General features: G+C 46.8%; 1 protein-coding gene across 3 annotated transcripts in view; it reads left to right on the forward strand.

Moving 5' to 3' along the window:
• Positions 1-7400, forward strand: part of SEPTIN11 (septin 11) — a 50100-nt gene extending 42700 nt beyond the window's left edge. Inside the window, exon 10 of one of the 3 annotated variants that reach the window (XM_052682275.1) lies at positions 7182-7400. In XM_052682275.1, the coding sequence (XP_052538235.1) occupies positions 7182-7212 (31 nt within the window). In that variant the 3' untranslated portion in view covers positions 7213-7400. Of the gene's footprint in view, positions 1-1714; positions 5431-5771; positions 7131-7181 lie in introns of those variants that run through there. The other 2 variants (XM_052682277.1, XM_052682276.1) reach the window with 2 other exon arrangements.
• Positions 7401-8581: the final 1181 nt, after the last annotated feature.

Consider the following 8581-nt stretch of genomic DNA (forward strand, 5'->3'; position numbering starts at 1 on the left):
CTGAGAACTTGGCCTTGGACACCCACTGACATACAGAGGGCAACTGTGTGCTGCATGCTCTGCTTGGCTAAAGCAATCACTGCAGACTGATTGGTGCTACGCCGAAGTGTAGAAGCGAGAAATGTCTGGCAGCTGACATCCCACTCCGTGAGAATGCCTGCAAACAGGGCAGGCTGCAACACAAGGAGCAGGAGCTGCTTCGGCGGTTCTGTATGTCTGAATTACTAACGTAGGCTCTAAAGGGAAATGCTGATGCGTTTCCTTGTAGCGCATCCTGGTTTTTCTAAAGGCTTTAAATTTCTCTAATGAAAAGCCATGGGTTGGATAGGTAAGGCAACCTTCTGTGCTGGCATGGGCTGTGGTGGTGCTTGTGTGGCTGCCAGAGGAAACCTGTGCCATGCACAATACCTGTAGCCTCCCAGCCAGGAATTCACAGGAATACTTCTTTCCCAAGGTGGGGTCTGTTTTCTTCAGCTTGGACAGCGGAGACTTTCCACTGTGCTGTACAAGCTGAAGGGAAAGCTCAGCACCAAGGCTGCTGCTGGCACAAGTCCATGAGGCAGACATCTTGGCCCCCTTGGCTATCTCTGCAGGAACAAGCTGTCTTCTACCTGATTTTTTTCTACTCCACTTCTTAGAATCCTGTAGATTTATGGTTTTTTCATTTTAAATTATTGCAGTTCTGTCCTGATGACACAGCTGCACTGGACAGCACATCTATGTGCCGCAACCCCTTGAGACAGTGTAGCACACTCCAAGACTTTCTTAAGTCTGAGATTGAGCATGCTGCCATAATTTTGGGATGAGATTGTGCTTCAAACCCACACAATCTGGAGCTGGTTCCTGCCAATGGGTTTGGAAAAACCTTTTGAAAACAAGAGCAGCAAATGGACTTTTGGTTCTTCCTGTTTGGTAGATCACCATGTGCAGGCCTCAGTGTCGTTGGGTTACTTGCTCATCCATAACTTGCCTAGGAGCCAGGACCATCTGTTTGGGCTCTGTTTCTGCCAAGATACTTCTGAAATCCAGATGGAAAACTTAAGTTCCAGCTTCATTTCAATATAATAATTTCCAGTCCAGTGTTGACTCTCTAGGTGTTATGGTCCATGCTTATTCCCAGAGCAATCCCTTAAGTATAGTGTACACATCATGGCCTGGCCCAGCACTCTGTTAAAAGGATTTAATGATGTCTAAAGGATCTGAATTGGGCTTGAAAACCAATTCTGGGGGACCTCAGGGTGCTCAGCTCTGAGACATCTGCATTTCAGAAAAGGCTGGCACAGCTTTCTACAAGAGTGCCCATGTTCAAGTAACCCAAACTGAACATCTCCAGTCATGTCCTGCCACCACACATCTCCTGAAAATGCATAGTTTAAAGGCACCAGCATACATACACCTGTAACCCTGGATAACTTTGGTGGTTGAATGTTCAGTAGTTCTTCCCTGTTGGATTTATTTTTCACTCGTGCTTGTCACATAGGCTAGAGTAGAGCTCAGTCTTGACATTTAATTTCTTTTTAATTCCATAATCCATCTGCATGCCCACCCACCACAGTGGGTTGCTGGTGTCCCAGTGTCAGCTCTCCCAGCTTTTCTTGATTTTGGTGGTTTTGATTTTTTTTATTTTTTTTTTCATTTTGGGTTCTGTTATTGCTAACTTTTTGTTTTTGTTTTTGTGTTTTTGTTTTTGTTTTTGTTTTTTTTTAACTTGCAGTGCAAGCTTCACATAAAGCCTGTCAAGCCAAGGATGTTCCTGCATTCATCTGCTTTTGCAGTAATGTTTCTGCCATCTGTTTTTTCTTTTTTTTTTTTCTTCTCATTTTTAACCTGAATAACTATTAACTCATCTAATAACGTAGTGGGAACAAGAAGGAAGAAGGGTTGCGTGCAGGACTTTGTGCAGCAGGAAACTGAGGGGGGAGGAAGGGAGGGAAGCAAATGATACCACGTGTTTTTCTGGTCCATACCAGCAATGGTAAATCACTCTTGGCTCAGGTCTGAACTGAGTCAGGGCTGGAGTTTAATTCTACCTGTATCCCTTCGGTAGCTAATGTGTTAGAGCAAAATGAGCCCTGCTGTTGGGGTGGGATAAGGGGAGGGGGGTATCTGTGTGTAGATAACAAAAGTTTAACTGACCTTGCATGCTATTACATTTGCATGATTTTTTTTGTTTGTTTGTTTTAATTAGCTGCTGTTTCTGTTGTCTGACTGGATAATATTAGTTGGGCTGGGTTTGCTGTCATGTGCTGGCATATTTTTACAGCCACCCTTTCAGGTCAGCGCAGTAGCTCCTTGCTGAATGTAGTGGTGGGAGCTGAGTGGTGCTGCAGGTACCTGGAAAAGGGACCTCTTTTCATGCTTTCCATGCATTGCTTGCCATTGAAACCCAACTTCAAAGAGCACTGGGTTCTTAGACTATTAGCAAGACGTAGCAGTCCCTAAGGAATCAAATGCCCAGGCAGAAGGCCTAAAAAAGAGGGTACCTTCGACATCCCCCTGCTGCCTTTGGGAGTGTTCCTGCGTACATATAAATGCAGACCCCGTAGTTGCAGGATCCAGGTTTCCATGCTGAGAGAATGCTGTTCTGCCAACCAAACGGTGGTTAATGTGAAAGGTGGGAATTAGGGTCCCCATCTCTGGAGCTGCACGCTCCAGAGCAGAAAATGTGCCAATTCCTGAATGTTGATGGATGACTGCCCCATTGCCTGAAAAACATCAGAAAGTTAACGCCTCCAAGCCCAGGGAGCTTTGCACAACAGCTGACAGCTTGGGAGAAGGGCTTTCTCCAGAAAGATTCATGTTGAGGAGGGGCCAGAGGTTTGTCACTACCTGCAAGTGACTCGAGATCCTTGCAGGGATGGAGAGCGGCCAAGCAGGGAGATGTGACATACAAACAAGACACCTCTAGCATAACCAGGCCTCGCTCTGTGGCCGTCATGGTGTGAAATCAGTCTGCTTAATGTCTATTTTCTATGCCATTGCTTTTTGGACAGAATCTTTCCCTTCCTACCCAAGAAGTGGCGAGCCATGCTTACACTTTGACTGCTGGATTTCTTTCTCTTCTGCTGATGTACTGCCAACATTTCCTTTGCTCCTAGCTAGGTAGTCTCCTCTTTCTTTCTTTAAAGCACTCCTAAAATAATTCCCTCCACCTGAGTCTCACACACTGCAGTTCATTGCTCGCTTCTGGGATGGTATTTCTTGCCTCTCTGAATGTTCAAAAAAAGTCAGAATTGTCACCTTTTTCTGGAACAAGACAGAATCACACTTTTTGGAGAGTTGGCTGACAAAAAAATGTGTTTGGGAGTTGACTTTATTTATTTGTTTGTTTGTTTTTTAATCTATTTTTTTTTAACCCTTACCACTTAAACATGGCTTTGGGAAGAGGAAATACAAATGCAGCCTTGTGAGCATGCAGCAAAAGTTGTAGATGAGTAAGCTGCAATAAAAGTCATCGTCTTTTCTTTTGATCACACCTCCTGGTCTTATCAACCATGATGTGCTTCCATCAGGTTAAATACGATTCTTAGGGAGCTATTTTGAAAAGCAAAACTATAATTTTTCTGGCTTCTGGCAAACTCGAGTTTAAAATCTTGAGTTATCAAGGGGGAAATCTGTTTGCTGGCACGAGCTATTTAGTCACATCACATGCTCTTGTCTCAAGTCTGAATGCTTGTGGCAGTGTGCTTTGCTTTAGCTGTCTCTGTGCATGCCCTCTCTTTAATTACCAGCGCTTTGTGCCAAGTTGAAAACTTAATTTTACCATTTATTTGTCCTGCTTCATTTGACAGCCTTTCCAAGGGATGCTGGCAGGAGAAGTCAGCCAAGTCTAGCGGTTTTAGTTGTTTTTTTTTAATAGAAAGCTGTGGCCAAATGCATTAATGTCTTTTTGATTGGGTTTCTTCCTCCAGTGAGAAGCAGGCTGTTCTGGGGAAACTGGGCTTAAACCATAAACTTGCTAAAGTGAAAGGTATTGTTTTGTTTTCTCTGCCAAAGATGTTAAAATCTTTTTCTCCTCAGTCCCCCAGGCCATGTTTAGCTGGTTATTGCTGCCCTTCTTTCTTTTCTTTACTTACGCCTTTTTTCACAGTAGTCCCTGGTTCTGCATGGAGTAAGGGATGCTTTCAGTCTAGCTGGATATGCTTTCACCTTGCATGTAAGTACAGTAGTAAGAGATTCACCTTTCCGTTCACCGCTGATATGGGCAAACCTGTTGTGTTTTTCTGGGGGCTTCTTTAAGTCCACTTACTTACAAGTGGCGTTGTTGAAAACCATTAAAAACTTTCTGTAATAATTTGCTTTTGCTAAGATTTTGAAGGAAAAAAAAAAGCCATAGGGAACATAACATCCAGCTGCTGTTGAATGTCTGAAGTTACCCTGCATGGCTCTGTGGGTCTGCTGGTGACAGTGGGGACAGCGGCATGGTTGTGTTGCTCATGAGGCATTGCGAATGTCAGTGTGGTGAAGCAATGATGATCAGTAGCTGCTAACGCTGCATGTCCCTGACACTGATATGAACACAGGAATAGTATGGATGAGCAGGAAAGCGTAGGGGCATGTATGTTTCTGGGATGGTGGTGTTCCCTGTGCAGGGAATGAACCCCAGAGGTGAGAAGGGAACACAAGGCAGGCCACCAAGAGGCTTGTGATGGCTCTGCAGAGGTGGGCATGCGTGTGCCTGGTAGGGCAGGGGTTACCTTCTGCGGAACACACCCCACACTTTTCTGTGGCCCAAAAACCACAGTACACGTTGCACTGTGTGTGTGTGCTTTTGACAGCTTGAAATCCCATCAAGGAGATTTGTATCTCGGTGTCTGTCTCTAAGCATGCCCTTACCTAACGTGAGCAGTGTTTCTGTGGGTGGTTCTTATCCTGCTTCTCTTAAGGCATCCGAGTGTGGATGGAAATGTCTTTTTGTGCGTGCCAGGTGTGTCCATCTGAAGCCAGCTACCACTCGCCCTCTGAGATGTCAGCAATGCACACTTGTCTCTCTGCAAGGGCCCTGGCTGCATTTGCTGCATGCCAGATCCACGTCACTCTTGTTAGCATGGGACAATACAGATATGAAGGGTTTTTTAATTAACGGAAAATAAAGCTGTGAACAGCGGTAGAAATATTGTATTTGTATACATTTTTAATATTCTGATTGCCTTAAACTATAGATGTAGAACTTTATTACCTTGCTATTTGAAAATAACCCATGTTTGTTACTGAATAATTGTGTAACCTACATACAGTGTTAATGCAAAGTATATGTACGCATCTGTTAGATATTGTCACTTTATTTGATGTTAAAGTATTTTTTTTTAATTACAAATTGAATAATAACCTGGTAGCATAAGCTCAGTTCTTTCCTGTATGTGCTTTAGGCTGCGCGCACAAGCAGTGCCGGCACTCGAAGTGGGGAGAGGAAATATATTTTCACCCAAACGCTTTGGTCTTGGAGTTGCCTTTGTGAGCTGGCTTTGCCGCTGCCGTAGCGGTGTGCCGGGGCTGAGGCAGTGCAGGTGCCCGGCGGGCTGCGCCGTGCTGTCACGCTGTCTCCATACACTTGTGTTGGTGTCGGTCAGTCTCTGCCTGTGGCCGTCCTGAGCGCTGTGTGTGCTCAGGCCTCTGCTGCCGCTGCGGTGCCGTTGGTTTGGATGACAGCTCCCCGGCATGCTCCCTTCCTTCACACTTTAAAATGCCGTCCCTCCGTTTCTTTTGTCTCTCACCTTTTGTGTTCCATTTCGATTCTGAACTTCTGTTTCTTTCTCTCTTTCTCTCTGTAGCTTCTTCTTTCTGTAAACGCCATTTGCCACAGCCCCGTGCTCTCCCAGCAGACAGCGGGCACCGGAGGAGCCCGTGGGCCCCCGCCGGGAGAAACCATCTCATTCCTCCATCTCGTCCACCCTCCTCTCCTCCCTTTTGTTTCCCTCCTGTGCATCTTGAGGGCGCGTGGTGCTGTGTGTCTGTGCTGGCCGTCTGCACAACCGAGGCTGCCAAATGTGACAGAGGTAACGACATGAGGGGAGAGCTTGGCCGTGATATGCAATATTGCACTGCGATCTCTTCCCCTCTCCCCTTCTTTTTCCCTTTTGCCATACCGTGCTGCTGGCAATGAAGAGACTGGCGGACTGGCTGGTGGCGTGTGTGTAGCCACAGGGCTCCTTGCTGCCTTTGCATCTGGAGCTGGGACACCACAGCCCCATCACAAGTGTGTCCCACGCTCCTCTGATGTGATGAAAATGTGCCCACAGACCCACGTGCCTCCTTGGTTTTGATATGGAGCTGTGAGAAGCAGAGGTGGCTGCTGTTGCGTACTGCTGCACTGATGGATCTGTTCTGGACACTCAAGGCTTTGTTATTTTCTGGCCGTACAAGCAAAGTAGGGAGATTCTCAATTGAACCGCACTGACTTGTGCTTGGATTAATGGCTTCGTTTTGTGCTTATGAAGCCTAGTTAGTAATGATTTATTTATTTTTTTCCAACCATAAACATGGGGTACTTGTTTACTTCAGCTAAAGGCTCAAAAAGTGCCAAAGAGTTGTTCATAGGTTAGAAGGAAGCCTCTAAGCCTGGTGTGCAGTGACCTCTAGCTGCTCTGCTGCGGGAGGAAGGAGGCAGCCTGAGCCCCTTCCAATGTTTCCTGTATGGAGTCATGCACTTTAACTAAATACTGATGATTTCTTCTCATCTGCACACCTCAGTCAAAGAATTAACCCCCTTTACTCTGCTGTGGATGGGTACTGCTGAATGTTTTGCCTCTTCCCATCAGTGTGTGGAGCACGAGCTGCCAGGGGTTAGCTGAAGGCTGTTTCCCAGAAGCACAATGTTTTCCAGCACTGCTCAGCGACGGGGGCTGAAGCTCCTTCCACACGGGTGCCTGTTTTTCTCAAGTGGTTAAAAAACCCTACAAACTGTTTATCCTGGAAACAACCCAGTAACTTCATAGTTACCATCTGAAAGATTATTAAATATTGGCCTTGTGTGTATGCAGTAGAAACTCTTATTTTAAATTTGTGGTGAGGATTTCTCCGGTGGTAGCAGTCTGGCCTGTGAGACCTCAGAGCAGTGCTGCAGCCCTTCTCTTGAAATAGAGTCTGTTGCTTCACAGAGGCCTCTGCACAGTCCTCTGCTTCACAGAGTTGTCTGTCTGAGCCCTGCCATGTGTCAGCTCACCTGTGCCTTTATTTTGCAGTTCCTGGAGTTGTGCTGTGCTGATGCCTTGAGTCCTGCATGCAGCTCTGGCCCTCGTGTCTCCAGAAGGACACAGTGGAGGTAGCAAATGGCACTGCAGTGCTAAATGGGATGGAGCGGCAGCCTGCCCTGTGAGACTGCTATTTGGAGAAGGAAAAGCTGAGATGAGAGTGAGCATTGGCTTTGTGGTGAGCTGGAGGTTGCAGCACACGTCCTCTAGAGGCCCTTTCCAGCGTTTGAGTTAGGGTGTAAGCCCACTGAATGGGGCTGGTGGTAGTTCCTACCTGCTGGTAACCAAATCAACAGGACCAGAGGCAGGGGGGTGCTCAGGGAAGGAGGAGGAAATCTGCTCTAATCATTGTGACTGATTTTCCTGGGGAGCAACTATGAACTTCCAGGTGTTGCCCAGGCTTAAGGATGTAGATAGTATCAGCAGGAGGTTAAAAATGAAGTGTGTTAACAGAGAACAGAGCTGTAAGGAATCTTAAGGGATTGGACAAATTAAAGCCGCTGCCATCCCTAACCTGGTGGATACTGTTTGTGTCCCTTGTGTGTGGACATGGGGCAGGAGCTGAGCTGGGAGCTTTCGGGCTTTGCTTTGCTTCCTCCCTCATGCCCAGGTGTTACAGGTAGAGGTGTAGGTGTCAGCCCAGGGAGGGGATGGCAGGGTGAAATGTGTTGCTGGACAGCCCAGTGCTCATTTGTCAATTGGCGTCACCAAATGTCCCCCGCGGAGCTGGAAAGCAGCTTCACCCACAAAAGTCAGCAGGCGCCTGACATTCTCAGGTCTTCTAAGCAGACACTTTGTGGCACAAAGAGAGAATGAGGTGTTGCATGTAGTGGCTGCACAGCAATAATGCCAGCTCACCTTTACATGCTACAGATCGTGCTTGGAACAATTGGCAGTGCTCTGTTGACACAGGGATGTGGTGGTTGTACACTTAGGGTGCTGACGTGAGTGTTTTAGGTTGGATAATAGGAAATATTTCTTCTCAGAAAGAGTGGTGATGCTGTGGTAAGAGCTGCCCAGGGAGGTGGTGCAGTCACCATCCCAGGGGGTGTTCAGGGACCACAGAGATGTGTCACTGAGGGACGTGCTCAGTGGGCATGGTGAGGATGGGCTGGATTTTCTTAGAGGTCTTTTCCAGCCTTCATGATTTTATAATTCTTTGTTCTGAGAAGTGCAAAGCTTTTATCCCAGTGGTGTTGAGGGAGATCAGGCAGCCTGTGGTTTGCAACCATTTTTCCTTCCTGCTGGCTATTCCCTTGAGCCATATTCTCTGTCTCAGCTGCTCTAGAGCCCTGCTCGAGCAGGCAGACCTTGTACTAAGCATGCTAGGCAGTATACATACTGCGATGGACTGAAGACTGTGAGGGAACCATAGCAGGGCTCACCAGCAT

Source organism: Tympanuchus pallidicinctus, unplaced genomic scaffold (genome assembly GCF_026119805.1).
Source record: "Tympanuchus pallidicinctus isolate F22 unplaced genomic scaffold, pur_lepc_1.0 scaffold2, whole genome shotgun sequence".
In the NCBI taxonomy this organism is placed as follows: domain Eukaryota; kingdom Metazoa; phylum Chordata; class Aves; order Galliformes; family Phasianidae; genus Tympanuchus; species Tympanuchus pallidicinctus.